The sequence below is a fragment of the Pseudocercospora fijiensis genome (assembly GCF_000340215.1).
Source record: "Pseudocercospora fijiensis CIRAD86 unplaced genomic scaffold MYCFIscaffold_5, whole genome shotgun sequence".
In the NCBI taxonomy this organism is placed as follows: domain Eukaryota; kingdom Fungi; phylum Ascomycota; class Dothideomycetes; order Mycosphaerellales; family Mycosphaerellaceae; genus Pseudocercospora; species Pseudocercospora fijiensis.
In genome coordinates this window covers 4,123,383-4,144,986 of record NW_006921536.1, presented here as the reverse complement: position 1 = coordinate 4,144,986, position 21,604 = coordinate 4,123,383, and the positions used below count along the sequence as shown (strand labels likewise).

At 42.4% G+C, this 21,604-nt stretch overlaps 3 protein-coding genes across 3 annotated transcripts; all 3 read right to left on the bottom strand.

Moving 5' to 3' along the window:
• Positions 1–11,484: 11,484 nt before the first annotated feature.
• On the bottom strand, positions 11,485–11,979 carry MYCFIDRAFT_122962 (uncharacterized protein; the record flags this gene model as incomplete). The annotated part of the gene is made up of 1 exon (XM_007929479.1): positions 11,485–11,979. A coding segment is annotated over one exon (495 nt), but the record flags the coding sequence as incomplete, so codon positions are not given.
• A 185-nt stretch (positions 11,980–12,164) lies between these two features.
• Positions 12,165–12,945, bottom strand: MYCFIDRAFT_83896 (uncharacterized protein; the record flags this gene model as incomplete). The annotated part of the gene is made up of 2 exons (XM_007929478.1): positions 12,165–12,241; positions 12,315–12,945. 2 exons carry the CDS (start codon positions 12,943–12,945, stop codon positions 12,165–12,167), a joined length of 708 nt encoding a protein of 235 aa, XP_007927669.1.
• Positions 12,946–13,704: 759 nt separating this feature from the next.
• MYCFIDRAFT_197437 (uncharacterized protein) lies at positions 13,705–16,112 on the bottom strand (the record flags this gene model as incomplete). The annotated part of the gene is made up of 9 exons (XM_007929477.1): positions 13,705–13,759; positions 13,970–14,007; positions 14,062–14,091; positions 14,198–14,471; positions 14,530–14,577; positions 14,633–14,668; positions 14,724–14,759; positions 15,010–15,019; positions 16,061–16,112. 9 exons carry the CDS (start codon positions 16,110–16,112, stop codon positions 13,705–13,707), a joined length of 579 nt encoding a protein of 192 aa, XP_007927668.1.
• Between the last annotated feature and the right edge of the window lie 5,492 nt (positions 16,113–21,604).

Genomic DNA, 21,604 nt, shown 5'->3' with positions numbered 1-21,604 from the left:
GCACTAGCGCTACTATCTCGATAGTGCTTAGTATACAATTTAGGTCTATACGGACTATAACAACCTACGTAGAATTACAAAGGTTACTAGGGTTATAGGTCGATAGGCTAGATAGGCCGTCTACCTCGCCGGGTTCGATTTTAATATATTATATCGGCTAGGCGTAACTAACCCTACCGATAGCCTATTAAGGCGGCCTAATTACGATAGCGAGACTTAGCAATCTATTAATTTATTGTTTCTAACCCTATAGTATAAGATTGCTATAGCCCGTATTATTAATAAGCAAGCGTAGGATAAGCGGACTTCCGGACCCCGCGGCGGCAATAAATACTATAGCGGAGTTGTTATTCTTCTAGTATACGTTAGAAAGGACGTAGATCGCTCGAGCTATAATAACTCGATTAAAGACATTACTATCTATAGTAATAGCCTATATAGCGATAGCACTATAGAAGAGGTTATAGTAGTTCCGGCTACTAGTGCTATTAGATATATATAATACGTACCTCGTTCGATAGCACGGGTACTATTAAATAACCTTATAAATAGGGATAGTTAATCGTTTATAAATAAGCTATTACGTACTTAGTAGAGGGACGCCTTTACTATCGAGCGTATTAATAGGCTTATAAGTAGACGGGCGACTCGATCTAGTAAGAGTAATAACTGTTAGGGCCAAAGAGGCTATACGTAATTGGCATATAACTAGGCCGAGTAAAGCTAGGGTCTTAATGCCTTAGACAGGGCTTGGCGCTTAGCGTTAGGCTAACTCTCCTACCTTCCTCCCTCTCCTCCTAGATCTCTATCGAATACTATACTAATTCACTACTACCCTATCTACCTGCTAACATAACCCTTCTTATACAGTATTCGATCTACCCTTTAAGGGCAGTAGCTAGATAGTCCTTATTTCAAGCTTTTAGCGGTATAGCTACGAAAACCATCGATTTAACTATATTACGCCCGAAGAACGGGACCTATACGTACTATTCTATCGAAACAACCGTACTAATTATTAAGCAAGGCCTTCTATACGGCCTATTACACTAAGTCAATCGTACTAGACTAATATCTACTAATTCCGCTATATCCGTATCTTAGGGGCTAATAATACATTATTAGTGTTACCCCCTATTACAATAGCCGGCTTATTACGAAGCAACAACAACCGTGCCGCCGCTAGCAGCGCTAGCAATAACAATACCGGTAGTATAGCACCTACTAAAGTGCCTACTAAAGCACCTACTAGAGTGCCTCCTACTAAAGAGCCTACTAGAGGGCCTACTAAAGAAGAACCTATAATTCTAGGTAATGATCTAGAATTGCCTGTTAACGACATTCTTAATAACATTGTCAATCGACGATATAGCTAGCTAGCCTTTAGCCCCTAGCTAGTAGCGAGACTTTAAGAAGCCACTTAAAACAGACTTACTACCCTACGTTAAGAACAACAGCTAAAGGACAACCTCCTCGAAATTCGCCGCCTTTAGGAGGCCCTAACAACTAACACTAAGCCGACAGCAGGGCCTTCCTTACTATTAGTCCTAGTCTAGAAGAAGGATACTAAACTTAAGGACTACACCGTATTTAATAGCTCTAGTCGGAAGCAATACAATAACTATATTCGTAACTATAAGCTTAACTAGCGCAATGCACCGAGAGCGCTGCTAGATAACTATTCCTTAGTTGTCTATACTATACAGTACATTAATAGCGACCTAAAGCGCACGTAGGATAACTATTTCGACTCCCTTAACGATTAGACCGCTGTTTAGTAGAAAACCTATAAGACTATTATACTAGACACCCTTAGAAATCCTATACTAAGGTAATAACACGCCTAAGACTAATACCTACGTGCTAAGCAAAAGGCCGACCAAACCTCTCGATCCTTCGAGGCTTATCTAAAGACCCTTAAGGACGATTTGCTACCGAAAACCGACTCTATCTAGATATCTAAGATACGACCTAAACTAAGATAGGAATTAGTCCTTAAATTGGACCGCCGCCGTATGTTTGAACAGGCCAACCTTATACGCATTTAGTTTATAGTTAAAGTCGAAACTGCAGAGCGTACAGTGTAGCTATAGTAACGGTTAGAATCTAAGATACGACTATCTACCTATCGTAGCCGAGGAGGCAACAATTAAGGTTCACATTAGAACAACACTAGTGCTAACAATAGAGGTAGTAACAACAACGACCGTAGGAGAAGCCGTAGCCGACGGCTATATAGAGGAGGCCGTAATAGGGGCCGTAGAAGGGGCTCGTATCCCTATAGTATTAATCGCTCGGCTAACAATAGCGGCAATAGCTATAGCAATCCCCTAACCGGACTAAAGTGCTTTAATTGTAATAGCACTAGCTATCTACTAGGCTAATGCGACAAACCTAAGGACTAGGCCCGAATCGACCGTGCTACCGCTAAGCACCGAAAGCACCTTTTAGTAGCTAACGCTACCCCTATAGGCCAACCTTCGAAAAAAGAATAAGCGCCGCACTAACTATTAGCCTTGTGCGGCGTAAGACTATCGACATTGTGCTAGCTATTATACGTACCTGTCTCGTATCGGATACGTATAGGACTAACTATAAGACTAAGGTTATACTAGATCTAGGAAATTCAGTTAGTGCCCTTATTAGCTATCGCCTAGCTAAGTAATTAGACCTTCGACAATTGCCTAGGACTAACCTGCTAACCCTTGCTTAGTTTAATAACGCTCGGCACTTGACCTACGGAGCCTACTATATCTATATAGCCCTAAGAGACGACCTCGGCAATAAGCGCCTACTAAACTTTACTGCCTACGCAGTAGACATAGACAGCCTCCTATCTAAGATTGTTGTTAGCAACCCTGTTCTTAAGTACTATACTATAGTTATAGACTTAGGCAGTTAATAGTAGCGATTTAGAATCGCTAGGAAAGAGGACATTAAATACATTAATGTTAGCGAGTGCCCTAATAATATTAGGGTCCTATTTATTAGCAACCTAACCCTAGCTAATCCGACGGCCGACCTGCTCGGTAGTAATAACGATAAACTAGTGCCCCCTAATAGCATAGATCCTAAACAACTAGAGCGCATACTAGAACCTATTCGAGAGACCTATATTAATGTATTTAAACACCACTTAGCATCGACATTGCCTATGTTTAAAGAGACAGATTATAAGATTAATATTATAGAGGGCAAGGAGGTTCCTTTTAGCCCCCTCTACAACCTTAGTAAACGAGAGCTTGCTATATTGCGTAAGTATCTAGAGGAAAACCTAGCTAACGGCCGGATACGGTATAGTAATAGCCCTGCTAGCGCCCCTATCCTATTCGTACTAAAGAAGGATAGTAGCCTGCGCCTATATATTAATTACCGTAGACTCAATGCTGTTACTATTAAAGACCGCTATCTACTTCCGCTTATTAATAAGACTCTCGATCGCCTTTCTAGTGCCTACTACTATACTACATTAGACATTAAGGACGCCTACTACCGCATCTGTATTCGCAAGGGCGATAAATAGAAGATAGCCTTTCGCACTCGTTATAGCTATTTTAAGTACTTAGTTATACTATTTAGGCTAGCTAATACCCCTACTACATTCTAGTCCTTTATTAATCGGGCCCTATTAGGCCTATTAGATTACCTCTATATAGTTTACCTAGATAACATCCTAGTTTACATACACTTACCTAATATTGCGGAGCACTAGGCTATAGTCCGCAAGGTGCTCGATCGCCTGCGAGCCTATAGCTTATATTGCAAGCCTTCTAAATGCACCTTTGCTATAAAAGAGGTGTTATTCCTTAGCTTCCTCGTATTAACCGAGGGTGTTAAGGCTGATCCTAATCGGATTAAGACTATTACTAAGTAGCTAATACCTACTAGTATTAAGGAGCTTTAATCGTTCCTCGGCTTTGCTAATTTCTACCGTCGCTTTATTAAGGGCTATTTACGGCATATAATACCCCTAACTAAGCTCACTAAAACTAAGGCCAACCCGACTAGAGAATTCAAATAGACTAATAGAGCATAAGCCGCTTTTGACGGTCTAAAGCGACGCTTTACTAAAGTCCCCTTATTACACTATTTCGTACTAAATAAGCAGATCCGAATCGAGACTAACGCTTTACAGTTCGCTATATTAGCTATTATGTCCTAGCAATTAGATAATAACTATTACTAGTACCCGATTGCCTTCTTCTCGCGGAAGATAATTAATGCTAAGCGTCGCTACGAGACCTACGAGCAAGAGCTCCTAGCTATTGTCGAGGCCTTTAAGTATTAGAGGCACTACCTCGATAGGGCTTAATATACAATACAGGTCTATATAGACTATAACAACCTCCGTAGCATTACTAAGGTTACTAGGATTATAGGTCGATAGGCTAGATAGGCCGTCTACCTCGCTAGGTTTGATTTTAATATATTATATCGGCTAGGCGTAAGTAACCCTACTAATAGCCTATCGAGGCGACCTAACTACGATAGCGGGACTTAGCAATCTATCAATTCTTTGTTTCCAACCCTATAGTATAAGATTGCTATAGCCCGTATTGTTAATAAGCACGCGCAGGATAAGCGGCTTACCGGACTCCGCGACGGCTTAAAGTATATTAATGCTCTTACTATATTAATAGTACGTGTTAAGGCAAGAGCTAAGGATATAGATAGGAGAAGTTATAATAACTCCCTAGTCTATATCGCAATATATAGTAACAGCGATAGCACTACTATAGTTAATCCGGCTACTAGTACTATTAGATACATACAATGCGTACCTTGTTTAATAGCGAGGGTGCTATTAAATAACCTTGTAAATAGGGATAGTTAATCGTTTACAGATAAGCTATTACGTACTTAGTAGAGGGACGCCTTTGCTACTAAACGTATCGACAAGCTTATAAGTAGGCGAAAGACTCGATCTAGCAAGAGTAACAATTAGTCGATCGATAACAAAAGTTATTTAAAGTTTAAGGGCAGATACTATATCCCCGCTAAACATTCGATCCGATAAGAACTTCTTAAGCGATACTATAATAGTAAGCTTGCCGGTTACTATAGTATAGAGAGGTCGCACGAGCTACTATCGCGTATATACTACTAGCTAAATAGTAAGCGGGATATAAAGGACTACGTAGACACGTATGCCGTATATTAACGTGTTAAGGTACTAAAGCATTAGCCTTTTAGCGAGTTGTCCTTATTACCAATCCCTTACAAGCTATTTGCAGAGCTTATAATAGACTTTATTATAGGACTTCCGCCTGCTAAACGTAGGGGCAGCAAGGACGTATATAACGCTATCCTTATTGTAGTAGATCGATTTACTAAAGGCGCTCGATACATCCCGGCGCGTAAGGATTGGACCGCTATTAATATAGTAGAGGCGCTATAGACTAGCATCTTCTATACCTATTAGGGAACCCCTAAGGGGATAGTCTCCGATAGGGGCTCGATATTTATATCGCACTATTAGAGCGAAATATGCCTATAGCTAAGACTAAAGCATCGGCTATTAACAGCCTTCTATCTATAGACTAACGGTTAAATAGAGAGATAGAATGCTACCCTACAGCAGTACCTACGCAGTTACATTAACGAGAATCCTAAGGATTAGGTTAATCTCCTACAGCCTATAGAATTCGTATACAATAATAGTATATACTTATCTACTAAGGTCTTACCTTATTTCGCTATAATAGGCTAGAACGCTGCTATGCTATAAGACCCCCTATTGCTCGAGGCCGAGCGCAAGGAAAGGGAAGCGAGTTAACCTAAGACACTAGCGGCTATTAAGAGGGTTCAAAAGATGCGAGAAATTCACGCTAAGATAGCTAACAAACTAGCAAAGGCCTAGGCCTATTAGAAGGCCTACTATAACAAACACTACCTTCTAATAACCTTTAAGCAAGGCGACCTAGTTATGCTTAGCACGAAGAACCTCCGTATCCGCAAACACCCCTCGCCTAATAGTAAAACAAGGCCTAAACTCGCACTAAGGTATATTAGCCCTTTCCGTATCCGAGAACCTAGGGGCACCTAGGCCTATTAGTTATAGCTTCTACCTTATTATACTATCTATAACACCTTCTATGTATCCCTCCTTAAGCCGTACTACCTACGCGAAGGGGATGAAGCACCTGCTAAATCCGAGGACATACTAGCTAATAGTAAAGAACTGTAGTCTATAGAACGTATCCTAAAGCACCGGACTAGACAAGGCAAGAAGGAGTACCTATTAAGGTAGCAAGGCTATTTGCCTAAATAGGACTCGTAGGAAGCTAAAGGTTCTTTTAAAGATATAACTAAGTTGTTAGATAAGTATTAGACTAGTATAAAGAACAAGAAGAAGGCTAAGGGCCTATAATGTCGCCTAGGAATAATGCTACCCCCGGGGTGCTATTAGCTAACTAATTAGAGGCCGGCAAACCAGGACAATAAGACTATACTACTATAGTAAACGCGTACCGAGTGTTAACAAGCGCGCTATAACGCGTTAACTATCCGCGGCTCTTTTAGGAAACTACCTCTCTACTAACGCGCCCTATAAGACCCTTCTCCTAGTATTTAGGTCCCCCTCTTGTTCTCTTATTCTATCGAGGCCTCGAGGCCTAGGCAATCGGCGAGGACGGCGCGGCCGGCGCGGCTATATTAGTAATAGTATTACGGAGTGTATTACTATTAAGAAAGGACGGACACGGCTATATTAGTAACAGTGTTGCGGAGTATACTATTAGTCGAAGGAGGAAATCGAAAGCAAGGTAAAGTTGGCGCTAAGGCGACTAGCGCCGCTATTGTTAATATTACTTGCTATTATTACTACGCCTACGGACACAACCTTACCTACGCTACGAACCTAAGGCACCTTTAATTAAAACTTTGATCAAAACTTTGAGCCGCCTAAAAGATTAAGTAGCTTAATAGACTAACTAACTAAGGGCAAAAACTATAGAGCTAAGCTAGCCGGGGTCGATCTTGCGGACAATAGGTTACTCCTCGATCTATCTAACCCTTTAAGCGAGGCGAACCTCTACTACTGCACTTATAATAGCCTTTACCTATAGAAACTAGACGAGCTATATTTTTTGAAAAGATAAGATAAGATTAACAATTGAAGGCTACTAAACCTAACTAATTAGGGCTAGCGAAACTACGAACAATAATAGCCCTCGTAATAATAAGAACAATCCCTCGGAACGGACAACCCTCGGAAGCGGATATTGCTAGGTCTTTTAAGAGTAGACGCAAAGAACTCGGTACGACATTACTTAGAACGGAGGCAGGGCTGTAATACCTCGTACGTCTACCTATTATAGTAGGGAAGACGCGCTCGTATTATAATTAGTCGATAGTCCTTAATTCTTATAGATATATATTACCTTATTATATACAAGGATAGCGCAGTTAGAGTTAGACATTGTATTAGAAGGTAAGGTTTAATATAGTTATATAATTAGGTAGTTAAGTGTTTAATTTAGCGCGGACTAAGCGGCTTATTAGACCTACTAAGTTAGTAGCAATAGGGGTTAAGACTAGAATAAAGATCGGCTACGAGGGCGCGGCCTTTAGAAGGGAAGCGTGTATTAGGGCTAAAGAGGCTATACGTAATTAGCATATAACTAGGCCGAGTGAAGCTAGGGTCTTAATGCCTTAGGCAGGGCTTGGCGCTTAGCGTTAGGCTAACTCTCCTGCCTTCCTCCCTCTCCTTCTAGATCTCTATCGAATACTATACTAATTCACTACTACCCTATCTACCTACTAACATAACCCTTCTTATAATAACAATTAGTCGATCGACGATAAGGGTTACTTAAAGTTTAAAGGCAGATACTATATCCCCGCTAAACAATCGATTAGATAAGAGCTTTTAAAGAGGCACTATAATAGTAAGCTCGCTAGTTACTATAGTATAGAGAGGTCGCACGAGTTACTATCGCGTATATACTACTAGCTAAATAGTAAGCGGTATATAAAGGAGTATATATAGACCTGCGTAGTATACTAGCGTATTAAAGCACTAAAGCACTTGCTATTTAGCGAGTTGTCTTTACTTCCTATTCCTAGGAAGCTATTCGTAGAGCTTATAATAGACTTTATTATAGGCCTTCTACCTACTAAACGCAGGGGCAGCAAGGATGTATATAATACTATCCTTATTATAGTAGATCGATTTACTAAAGGCGCTCGATATATCCCGGCGCGGAAGGATTAGACTGCTATTAATATAGCAGAAGCGCTATAGAATAACATCTTCTATACCTATTAGGGAACCCCTAAGGGGATAGTATCTAATCGTAGATCGACACTAATATCTTACTATTAGAGCGAGATTTGCTTGCAGCTAAGACTAAAGCATCGGCTATTAATAGCCTTCTATCTATAGACTAACAGTTAAACAGAGAGGCAGAATGCTACCCTATAGCAGTACCTACGCAGCTATATTAATAACAACCCCGAGGATTAGGTTAATCTCCTATAGCCTATAGAATTCGTATATAACAATAGCGTGCACTTATCTACTAAGGTTTTACTATATATAGCTATAATAGGCTAAAACGCTGCCTTACTATAAGACCTACTAACGCTCGAGGCCGAGCGTAAGGAAAGGGAAGCGCGTTAAGTACTAGAAACACTAGCGGCAATAGAACGTATTAAGAAGATGCGAGAAATCTATACTAAGATAGCTAAGAAGCTAATAAAGGCCTAAGAATACTAAAAGGCCTACTACGATAAGCGTTATATACTAATAACCTTTAAACAAGGCGATATAGTTATACTTAGTATAAAGAACCTCCGTATCCGCAAACACCTATTACCTAATAGTAAAACAAGGCCTAAGCTCGCACCGAGATATATTAGCCTATTCTGTATCCGAGAAGTTAAAGGCTCCTCCGTATAGGCCTACTAGTTATAGCTTCTACCTTATTACACTATCTATAATACCTTCTATATATCCCTCCTTAAACTATACTACTAGCGCGAAGGCGATAAAGCGCCTACTAAGTTAGAAGAAGTCTTAGCTAATAGCGAAGAGCTATAGTCTACAGAACGTATTCTAAAGCATCGGACTAGACAAGGCAAGAAGGAATACCTCCTAAGATAGTAAGGCTATTTACCTAAATAGGACTCGTAGGAGGCTAAGGACTCCTTTAAGGATATAACTAAGTTGCTAGATAAGTATTAGACTAGTATAAAGAACAAGAAGAAGGCTAAGGGCCTATAATGTCGCCTAGGAATAATGCTACCCCCGGGGTGCTATTAGCTAACTAATTAGAGGCAAGCAATTGTTAGCAACAAGGGATAATAAGACTATACTACTATAGTAAACGCGTACCGAGTGTTAACAAGCGCGCTATAATACGTTAACTATTCGCTACTCTTCTAGGAAACTACCTCTTTACTAGCGTACCCTATAAGACCCTTCTCTTAGCGCCCCCTTTTACTCCTTTACTCTAACGAGGCCCCGAGGCCTAAGCGATCGGCGAGGACGGCGCGCGTGCGCGTAAATAGTAATAATAATAATAACGACGGCGCGGCCGGCGCGGCTATATTAGTAACGGTATTGCTAAGTTATTATTAGTTAAAGAAGGAAATTAGAAGCAAGGTAAAGTTAGCGCTAAGACGGCTAGCGCCGCTATTGTTAATATTACTTGCTATTGTCGCTATATCTACGAAGACAACCTTACCTATACTACGGCCTAAGGCCGGAGCGTACTATACTAGTTAAGTTAAAAGAATAGCTATATTAAAGGTTTAATTAAAACTTTAAGGCTAAGTTAAAACACTAAGAGCCGCTTAAAAGATTAGGTTAATAGACTAACTAAGGGCAAAAACTATAGAGCTAAGCTAGCTAGGGTCGATCTTACGGATAATAGGTTACTCCTCGATCTTTCCGACCCTTTAAGTAAAGCGAACCTTAACTACTATACTTATAATAGCCTTTATTTATAGAAACTAGACGAGCTGTGTTTTTTGAAAAGATAAGATAAGATTAACAATTAAAGGCTACTAAACCTAACTAATTAGGGCTAGCGAAACTACGAATAATAATAGTCCTCGTAATAATAAGAATAAACTCTCGGAAGCAGACAACCCTCGAAAGCGGATATAGCTAGGTTTTTTAAGAGTAGACGCAAAGAACTCGAAACGATATTACTTAGAACGGAGGTAGTGCTATAATACCTTATATGCCTACCTATTATAGTAGGGAAGGCGCGCTCGTATTATAATTAGTAGATAGTCCTTAATTCTTTTAGTTATATATTACTTTATTATATATAAGGATAGCGCAGTTAGAGTTAGACAATATATTAGAATGTAAGGTTTAATATAGTTATATAATCCGGTAGTTAAGCGTTTAATTTAGCGTAGACTAAGAAGCTTGCTAGACCTACTAAGTTAGTAGCGATAGAGGTTAAGAATAGAATATAGACCGGCTACGAGGGCGCGGCCTTTAGAAGGGAAGCGTATATTAGGACTAAAGAGGTCGTACGTAATTAGTATATAACTAGGCTCGAGTAAAGCTAGAGTCTTAATACCTTAGGTAGGGCTTAGCGCTTAGTAATAGGCTAACTTGCCCGCTTTCCTCCCTCTCCTCCTAGCTCCTTATCGAATACTACTTATACCTACTACTACCCTATCTACCTACTAACGTACCCTTCTTATAATAGCGGCGATAATAGCTAAGCGCTCGAAGTAGTTTAACGCGTATATAACCGAGTCTAATTAAGGCCTGTTTATTTACCTATAGAGCGGCTATAGAGCGGCCTCTATATGCTAACTAAGTAGAGCGTATAGGGGTTGATGCCTGTTTTGCTAATAAACGCTCCGAGCGGACGAGTTATTATAGGGGATACTACTTAATCCTAGAAATCTCGCAAGAGGGAATCCTATAGTTTCCTAACACAATCTAGCAATCGATTCTTCTGCCGACTTGATCTGCCGACTTGTCTGCTTTGCTTTCCGATAGAAGTAGGCGGTATTTGCTGTATACAATTTAATCCGTGGTCTGAGCGCGGGTTGCCTGTTCTGGGAGGTGTAGCCATACAGCATCCCGAAAGCGCGGGTTGGGGGCAGGTCATCGGCAGATCAGTCGAGAATCTTCGCCTCTACGGACGTGCTCTCTATCTACCGAATTCTCTACCGATCTGTCTACCTTAAAAGTAGTAGACTATAACAATTTACTATCGGTAGGCATGTTTGACTTCCTTCCAAACCACCAATCCACCGATGAGCGAGTAGACGCACCCTGAAATTTGCAACCACAAAGGGATGGAGGACCCTTGTGTGCGCAAAAACCCAAGAAGAACGACACTTGAGGCATGCATTGTAGCCTCACTGCCGGACCTGCTGCCTGCGGTTCCACGAGCTGCCTTTGGTGAGCCCAACTTCTAGACTCTGGAGCACAAATTCTGGGGTGACGAGCAGATCTGTAGGTCAAGTCTATATGTCGCGCATCGGCGTTCAACCCAGCTCGCTCCTCCCAAAGGCTCTGTCCATTGCATCGCCCAGATCATCGACTTGCTTGTTCATGCTGGGCTGTCGCGATACCGGTGCCGGCTCATCCATTAAGCTCGCAGCTCCGAGTTGTGGTAGGTCTGCTTTCGCCTTGGCCGGCTCCAATATGTGGACCTCAGTATCCAAATAGCCGGGCGCCTTGCGTCTCTTCTCTGCGAGTTCACGATCTCTTATGCTCTGCTCCCACTGATGCACCTCCTTTTCTGCATGCTTTCGCTGCGTCTCGATCTGTTCGAGCAGTGACTTGTTCTGTGCTATAATCGTCTTTGGGTGTGCTGCGAAGCCTGACGAAGAGGTCACATAGCCTGGGAGATCCGGATTGGAAGGTGCAGGAGGAGACTGCAGGATTGACGGCGGCAGTATGGATGGAAGCGAAGCGTAGTTGTGCGGTAATGTTGGCGCCTTTGGCAGGTCGATGAATGGATTGACGCTCAATGCTGTCTGTTGCAGCAGTGGATGCGAGTCTGTACAATCAGCATGTGAGGAATCTCGTTGTTCAAGAATGCACTCACTGTCGCCTTGCATGCTGCTTGCGGTGTCAACATGTGAGGATGATAATGTCGAAGCTCTCCACATGTTGATAACTTGGAGATCGAGGTTCAGGTTCACGTCAGATGCTGAGCCACAGCTCTTGGCATATGATCTCAGAGAACAAGCACCAGTATGAGCAGCAGTATCAGCACAAAGATCAAGGCTGCGATACAACAACTCGAGTATCGATCTGAATCTAGTGTCAGCTCCGTAGTACCAGATCCGGTGTCTAACGCTGCAATTCTGCAGCGTGCGGAACTCACCCTCATTCTTCTCAATCACGTAGCGAATCTTGTTCATGCCACTCGCCAGCTTCCCTCCCACTCGATCCGTGATGTTTTCTGTGTCTTCTAGCAGCTCTGCTTGCTCCTCCAATTCACGGCCCATTGTGTCTGCCTGCGCCCTGAGGTTCCCGACAGTCTGAAAGACACCATCCAGAGCCTCGTCCTGCTCGTGCATAATTTCCATCTGTCTCTGCTCTTCCCAAGCAGCATAGTCTTCATCGCCGTCGTCGTCGTGCATTCCAAACTGATCCGGGTGTACTAGATGATTCGCATCTGCGGCAGCCACGGTGGACTGCATCTGGCGTCGCATGTCTTCAATCTCGCTGCCCACATCCCGAACGAGCTTTCTCCTACGCCCAACTTCCGTCACATCGAGGCCATACTTGTATGGATCTCCTTCAACGGCCTTGACTGAAGCTACCAGATCTGACAGGTCTGTCGACAGATCCGTTAGGTTGCTCTCGAGCTCATCTCTGGCTTCTCGAAGTTCCGGTGCATTTGCGCTTGACGCTGTTGATCGTATTCGTAGATATGACTGGAGAAGAGGGCGCGTCTGTTGTAGTAAGGAGAGCACATCGGCTTGGGCTTCTTGGAACGGGTCGTGTGACATGGTGTGGAGCTTTGGAATGATGAGGGTTGGCGTGAGATGTTGCTGGCATCGAGTATGCTCAGTACGATATACGAGTATCGTTGCCGCCGACTCGCCGTGGCAGATGCATTTCAATGCTGGGTTGGTCCCTTGGTTCACAGGTCGACGCTTCAAGTTGTGGCTGGTGGCTGGTGGCTGGGGGGTAGAGAGAGCGCCGAAGTTGAAGAAGGTCGGCTTTAGGCTAATTTCGTGAATTCTGGGGTTTTGAATGAAAGTTGATTAAGCCGCTGCAACGTCTACTAACTTTTATGAACTTTCAGCTAGTCGGAGGCCTTCGGCAAGCGGAGCCGCGGCGAATCTATAGAGTACTATATACCTAGACTTTAGCGCTTTCAACTTAGTAGATATAAGGTAAAAGCCGAAGAATATAGTAGAGTAATATAGCAACGAGATTAGAGGACCGAGAAGAGTTTCTATTTATAGTAGCCGTACTACTTCTCCTAAACACCGAATAGAAGACCGCTAAGAGTATAAAAACACAATAAAAAGCACTATTATTCCTAAAGGCTAGTAAATAAAAAAGTAAATAAAGAAGCAGACTAGCTACTATACCTAAATACCGAACACCTAGTAAGCGACATACGTCTTACTACTATATTTTAGGACTTACTACGCGAATAAGTAAAAATTAGTAGGCGGCGACGCTACTATAAGCACTACTACCTTTGCTACTATCTATACTACTACTATAGCTACTACCGAAACTATCTAGCTTGCGATCTAGGCTCTTCTTAAGTAGGAGCCTAAGCTCCTCGTCGCGATAGGAGTAAGGGATCTAAAAGCAACGAAGTTAGTATTATATCCTATCTAGAATATAATAAGAATATTATACCTTATAGAGACGGTAGCGAGTATAACTACGACTAGGCTTCTTAATATAGGCCTTAATGCCCGCTAAATAACCCTAGCACTTAAGGCCGTCGCGACGGCAGGCGTCGTATAGGCGGGCGAAACGACGGCCTAAGGTCGTTTCTATAATACGGACAACGTAGCGTAGCTGCTTATAGCGATTCGTATAGGCCGCTATAACATATGTTAGTATAATCCTTAATCGCTCGCTCGATTAGTCTAACTTACGGTCGATAGTGTCCGGAGACTACTACTCTCCTATAACCTAAGCAGGCTTAGGCGTTATGCCTAGAATAGGCGGCCTAGCTAGCTAAAAGCGAGGTACGCGAGTACCTCCGGCTAGGATAGGCGGTATATTACTAACCTGCCTGCCTATCGTTAGTGCTACGGCCGGCGGAGCGAAGAAAGGGACAGCGGCGGCAGTAGTAGTAGTAGGAGGAGGGAGGGCGTCGGTAGTAGTAGTAGGAGGAGGAGGAGGGAGGGCGTCGGTAGTAGTAGTAGTAGGAGGAGGAGGGAGGGCGGCGGCGGTAGTAGTAGTAGGAGGAGGAGGGAGGGTAGCGGCGGTAGTAGTAGTAGGAGGGGGGAGGGCGGCAGCATCGAAGGCTACGGCAGCAGGGCTAATAAAAGGCTTATTCTCGCTATAGTATAGTTAGTATATATATAAACACGACAACGGCCTAGGAATGCATAACTTACTTATCGCTATCGTCGTTACTATTAGCGCTAGTAGGGTTGTAGTCGTCGCTATAGTATAGTTAGTATCGATTAAAACAGCTAATAGAGCTAAGTAATAACTTACTTGTCGCCGCTAGTACCGAAGTTTATATCGATATTACTATATCGTAGTTAGCATCGATTAAAATAGGCAACGGAGCAAAGTAATAACTTACTCGTCGCCGCTAGTACCGAAGTTTATATCGATATTACTATATCGTAGTTAGTATCGATTAAAATAGGCAACGGAGTAAAGCAACACTTACTCGCCGCCTTATAGCTACTACTATAGTTGCTACTATAGCGGAGGTCTATAATATGTTAGCGCCTAGCGATTATAAGCAGACAAGACTAAAGATATATACGCCGGAGGAGCTAGCGGAGGAGGAGCTAGCGGAAGCTAATAGCTATTCTACGAATTAGTACTATATCTAAGGATTAATCGATAAGCTAAAAACGTACGTTACTATATCTATAGGGGTTACAAAGAAAGTCGGACTTCGAGATATTAGCATATTCTTATCCTAAGACGCCTAAAACTAGTATACTTCTATAGCTGCTACTACTGCTACTACTACTACTGCTATAGCAAACGCAATCGAAGAGCGATGCGGCGGCGGCGGTTGCGGCGGGATGCGCGCTACGCGCGCGAAGTAGTAGACGCTAGAGCTCGCTCGCCCTATATACGTATTAGCAGTATTCTAATCTCTAAATGCCTCCGAAGTTGCTAATTAATATATACATCTATACTAAAAAGAGAGTGCCCCGATAGGCGGCGAAAGAACAGGCTAGCTATCTTTGTTACTTTCTATACCGTTAACGTAGTTCTTATGTTTAAGGTAACGTTATAGAAGAGGGTAAGAGGGTATATACGATATCTTATAGAAGAAGAAGGAAGGAAGGAAACGATAGAGGGAGAAGAAATATATATATAAGGCTAAGGGCGGGATAAGTTCTATTGTCTACCTAAGAAGCAACGTAAAACTAACTAATAATAGTATATAAACTTTACTACTAGGAAAATGTAGGGCAAGTAAGGTAACAGCTCTACGTTCGCCCTATAAGAGCAGGATCGAAGTAAGGGTTGATACTCTATCCGATATAATCTTCGGGCTCTTATTAGCTAAAAGTTAGTAAAGGTTTCTAAAAGATGCTAAAACTTTATATAGACCGCTATCGCTCGAGGGATTAATAATAGCAAGGCCCTACTTTTTTCCGCTATTTCCTATTAACGTCGCCTATAATATCTGCCCGCTCTAATATTCGGGCCCTCGTAAGTTAGTAAAAGTTTATAAAAGATGCTAAAACTTTATATAGACCGCTACTACTCGGGGGATTAACAATAGTAAGGCCCTACTTTTCCCGTTATTTACTATTAAAGTTGCCTAGAATATTAACTAATTGCCTAAGAAAGGTGCGGATGCGCCTATAAGGTATACTCCCTAGACTACGAAGTATACGCTAACCCTATATAGGCAAGATAAAGCACGATCGCGAAGAGTTACGTACTTACTACTAAAGGCCTTAGCGGCTTTTATTAGGTCTCCTTTAGCTTTAGCGAACATTCTCGGGTTAGCTAAATACGTATATAATCCCGTCGACTATAGTCTTAGAGGGCAGGCCTAGCCTATCGTTTACGGAGCGCCTATCGTCTATAGTACGCCTATCGTTTACGGAGCGCTCCTTCGCTATAGAGCGCTCTTCGAGAGTAGGCCCGTCCTATTAACTATAGAGAGCTTATCGAGAGTAGGCCTATCCTATCGATCGTAGAGTACTTATCGAGAGCAGGCCTAGCTTAGGGTTTACGCGCGCTTCTTCGAGAGTAGGCCTAGCTTACCGTTTACGGAGCGCTTCTTCGAGAGTAGGCCTGTCCTATCGACTATAGAATGCTTATTAAGAGTAGGCCCGGCTTGCCGTTTACGGAGCGCTTCTTCGATAGTAGTACTAGCCTTAAGCTTGCACTCGTTAGTGTCTTAGGTAGAGTTCTAAATTCGATACTCTAACTAGCGGCGTGCTTCGTTAGGGTCCTAGACCTAGACAGAGTCTTGAATTCGATACTCTAACTAGTAGCGCGCTTCGTTAGGGTCCTAGACCTAGATAGAGTCTTAAATTCGACACTCTAATAAGTAGCGCGCTTCGTTAGGGTCCTAGACCTAGATAGAGTCTTAAATTCGACACTCTAACTAGTAGCGCGCTTCGTTAGGGTCCTAGACCTAGATAGAGTCTTAAATTCGACACTCTAACAAGTAGCGCGCTTCGTTAGGGTCCTAGACCTAGATAGAGTCTTAAATTCGACACTCTAACTAGTAGCGCGCTTCGTTAGGGTCCTAGACCTAGATAGAGTCTTGAATTCGATACTCTAACTAGTAGCGCGCTTCGTTAGGGTCTTAAGCGGGAGTCTTAGTAGGAGTAGTAGCCTCTGCCTTCGCTTCTAATGCTTTGATTTTACTCGCTTCTACGCCGTTTGCTTATCTATATAGGCCCGAAGGTTCCCTATCGAGCGTAGTAATGCCTATTGCGTTAAGCTAGTGTTTATTTACTTAGTAAGGGTATTAGGACCCCTAGTCGCTGCCGCCGGCTTAGTGTCTCCTAGACCGGCATAAGTGTTATAGAAGAAAGGAGGAAGAAATGCAGAAGATAGTTGCTTTTATAGTAGCTGCTACACTTTACCCTATATTAACCACTTCTCGGCAATAAGCTAGATCTGCCTCTTCTACCTTAGTAGTAATAATAGCACCGAAGGGCTAGTTTGTTTACTTAGTATAGGCGGCACTAAAGGAATAGTATTAATTAAGTTAGAGGTAGCAAGAGTGCTACAACCCTTACTCCCTTAGTAGACTTAGTGCCTATCGGGAGGCGTCTATAGTACTAATAAACCCTAGGCGCATATAAATAGTCTAAAACTTGCCGAAAGTTAATAAAAGTTGCTAAATAATATCTAGTCGCTAAAGGATAAACAGTCTCGAAGGCACAACCTTATAGAGAAGCGGGCGCCGGAGCTCTTACGAATCTCGCTAATCTTGCTGCTACCGCGACTAATAGTACATCCTGCTATATTAGCCGGTATGCTAAAACTTTGAGTTTAGATATCCCCGCCGTCTTTAGACAACGACCGCTTTGCAAGCGGCTTAAAGCTAATAAAACTTAGTAAAAGATGTCGGCTATGTTAGCCGATATGCTAATACTTTAACTTTAGATATTCTCGCTATCTCTAGATAACGACCGCATTATAAGCGGCTTAAAGCTAATAAAACTTAGTAAAAGATGTCGGCTATGTTAGCCGATATACTAATACTTTAACTTTAGATATTCTCGCTATCTCTAGATAACGACTGCATTATAAGCGGCTAAAAGTTGCTAAAACTCGATAAACGATGTCGGCTTATTATAAATAACTAATATCCCCGAGGCCGATCGTAGCGCTAAGGGCGGTAGGGAGTAACGAATTAAGTATTAAAGTAATAATAGCAGTCGGATAGTATTGTAAGGCATATAGTAAGGGTATAATACCGAAGTAAGATCGATACGGTAAAATTAAGCTTAATAAGAGAGTCGCTTATAAATTAGACTCCTCGCCGACCTTCTTCTATTCTCTTTCTTCTTTACCGATATACACTATCCTCGCCTTTAATACCTCGCCGTCGTAGTCGCTACTATATCTAACTAAGAACTCGACGAAATTGCAGACTTTGCGCTAGACTTTCTGTCTCCCGGGGCGCAGGCGCCTCTACTACAATAGCAGTAGTAGTAGGACTAGTAGGACTAGTAGGACTAGTAGGGCGGCTCGGTTTAGGATATCGATGCCCTAGACGAGTATGCCTTCTATCTTCGCCTTATATAAGGCTATAGCTAATGTATCCTAGTGTCGTTAATATAGCGGCCTTAGCGCTACTAGCTCTAGCACTATCTCGGCGTTCTAGTCTAAGTATATAGGCGCGTCGATAGCAAGACTGCTCTCGCTAAGGCCTGCCTCTTATCTCTCTACCTCCTCCTCCGCTACCTCTAGCCTCGACTTTAGTATCTAGGGCGCTACTACCGCTAGCACTAGTACTAGCACTAGCACTAGCTTAGGCTTAGAAGAAGAAGAAGAAGAAGGGTCTAAGTAGCCTACGGATTGCGCTACGCTGCCTATAGGCCGATAAGGCCTACTATTCTAAGACTATAAAGCTATAGATAGAGAGTTCGAACGAGATATAGATTAGATTAACGCATATCGGCCGCATCGAAGAGACAGATAAAGGAGAGTTGCGTACGCCTGCCTATAAGCGCTATACCCGCTTAGGCTATACCTGTCGTATATATACTAAGGAGGGCAAGCGGGCATACGATAGTAGTGCCGGCAATATAAAGTGCGGCCGCTATCGATACCGTAGAGTCGGCAATTCTAAATATATAGATTCTTAAGTTAAAATAATATCCGTGCCTATATGCCTGCGATATGCCTCGTTTTCTACCTCTTATTATTTGAATCTTGCGCTCTAAGCGGCTAAATCCGATCGTTAATATCGCTATCGTCGTTCCTCTACCGATATATAAGATCGTATAATCCTCGCGCCTTAGCTACTATATTTTCTTCTCGACCTAAAACTCCTCTTCTAATCGGTTCGAATCTATAGTATAGAGGACGATAAACCCTATAGCTCCCGAGGACCCGAGGTCCTACAAACCCTGCTTACAAACTTTGTAGGTTTAAGGCGCGCGGATAATACTCGAGGGGTAAAAATTAGTAGCTTAGACGGGTTAGACAGGCGACGTAGGCTTAGCTAGGGTAGGCCCGTCCGCGGCCCTACCTCGAACGAACTTTTAGCAACTTTTATTAACTTTCGGCTAATAAGACCTAAGAGCCTCTTAGTAGCGGGTACTATACGTTAAGAAGCCCGTCTCCGAAAATTCTTATTAACTTTTAGCATTAATAACGCCGCTAGTCTAGAAGCATACGTCGCCTAACCGCAACCTTCTTAGCTATAAGATGCACTATATCTTAAGGGCAGGGAACGTAGCTAAACATTCTATAGGCATAAATATCTAGCAACTCGACGACTTTACCCGCTAAACACGATCGCTAACGACTATCGCCTACGATATACTAGCTCGTATTGCTCTAATTAAGGCAAAATTTAAGGGCACTAGAGACTAAGCTAGTCTAGTCGTTAAGAAGCCTATAGATTATACCGGCGTCGCCGCGACAACGGTTATACTAGAATCCCGGAGCCTATAGGCTTAAGGAGCGCGGATATTACTTCTATATTTAAAGAGCCAAAAAATAGATATTAGGTATAAGGCTTTAGCATAATAATAAGACTTCAGTATAATAACAAGACTTTAGTACAATAATAGGACTTTAGCAAAAGAAGATAGCGAATTACATAAAGGTCTAAAAAGATTAAAATGGTTATTATCTAGAAGAATAACACCTCTACAAAAGGCTAATACCTAAGCAAAAGAAGATAGCCTCTCCGAGATTCGAACCCGGGTTACTCTAGTATAAAAGAGACATTCTCGATCGAGTATAACGCAAGTATATAGATTGTAACCGCTCTCGGATGCCTAAGTAGTGCTGCCTCCGGCCCTAGGAAGTCTCTACAAGTAATGCAGAGCTAAGGCTAGAGGTATATAACTACTTAATAGGCGATCTTCGAGCAATTACGCTCCGTTGCTATACCGTAGAGCGTAATCAACTACTATACTAAAGGGCCTAATTAGATAACAGCAAGGCTGTGTAGTGCCTATATTAATGTCCCTTATCTACGGCAATATCGATAAGTTGAACAAGTCTTATAGCCCTAAGGAGATTAAGGGATTAGGTTAAGGAACTTACCCTAGGTAGCTTCGGTTATTACCTTATTCGCCTTATAGAATAGGCCGATATTAATTAGTACTTATCTACGAGAAGTTAAACAATAACCTTAAGTCTAAAACAACTAGCAAATTCCCGTAATAGATAGACGAGAAGTACAACGATAAGAAGTTAACAATAACCTTAAGCCTAAGACAAGTAGCAGACCTTAGTAAAATAAGAAGGTTAACAATAACCTTAAGCCTAAGATATTCGGCAAGTCTCGACGTAATAGACAGACGTTACTCTCGGAAGATTTTAGAAAGCAATAGAGACGGATATTGTATTTCTTAGCGAAGTAGTCGTAGAGGGATATAGTTACCTTATTGCCTCGAGGATTAGTAACCTGCACCTTGTACTGCTTAGCATCCTAGTAGATAAAGCGCTCGATGCAATACTTATCCTCGTTGTGCTAGCTACGGCGCTTAGCAATAACGCGGACCTTCTAGAACTTCTTAAGACTAATACTATACTTGCCCTTCTCCCCCTTGCGCTAAATGCCGGTAATAAGGTCGCTAATGTCGCGAGTACTATAATAGCAGATTGATAAAGCATATCGGTAGTCTAGAAAGTGCCGTTAGCTATATCGACATTAATAGAAAGGCGGCCTAGGTAAACGATACGTAGAGACTAGTATACACCCTTAAAAGCCTCGATACCGCTACCTAAGATAGACCGAGTCTAACTACGAGCGAAGCGTTGTAATAGTATCTAACGGAGGAGGTAGTCGGCGAAGGTAATAGCCTTAAGGCAGGTATTGTCGAACGAGGCCTTGCCCTAAAGGTAGTCTATTAATTGCTAGAAACTAACCTGCTAAGACCGTATTTGCCCTTCTCGCCTATCTTCTAGAGACCGGTTTAAGCCTAAGCAAAAACAAAAGCTTTTAAAACTACGAAGATTACTACCTAAAGCAGATAGAACTAGCAGAAGTCGATACGTACGACGAGACGTATAGGTACTAGAGGAGGAGGAGGTAGAGCAGGCACGAATAGTAGTAGTAGTAGCGGTAGTAGTGCTATAGGTCCGGCCGGAGGTGCGATAGGAGGCGGCAAGGCAAGCGGCGCTAGACTAAACAGACCCGGCGCGAATAGTCTAAGACCTTATAGATTTAGCAATAGTGCTATTTAAGGTGCCTACGGCGGTACTACCGTGCCCTATCTAGATCTATATTAGCGGCAGAAACGACGATTTTACTAGGCTAGAGGATAATATACCTAGCCC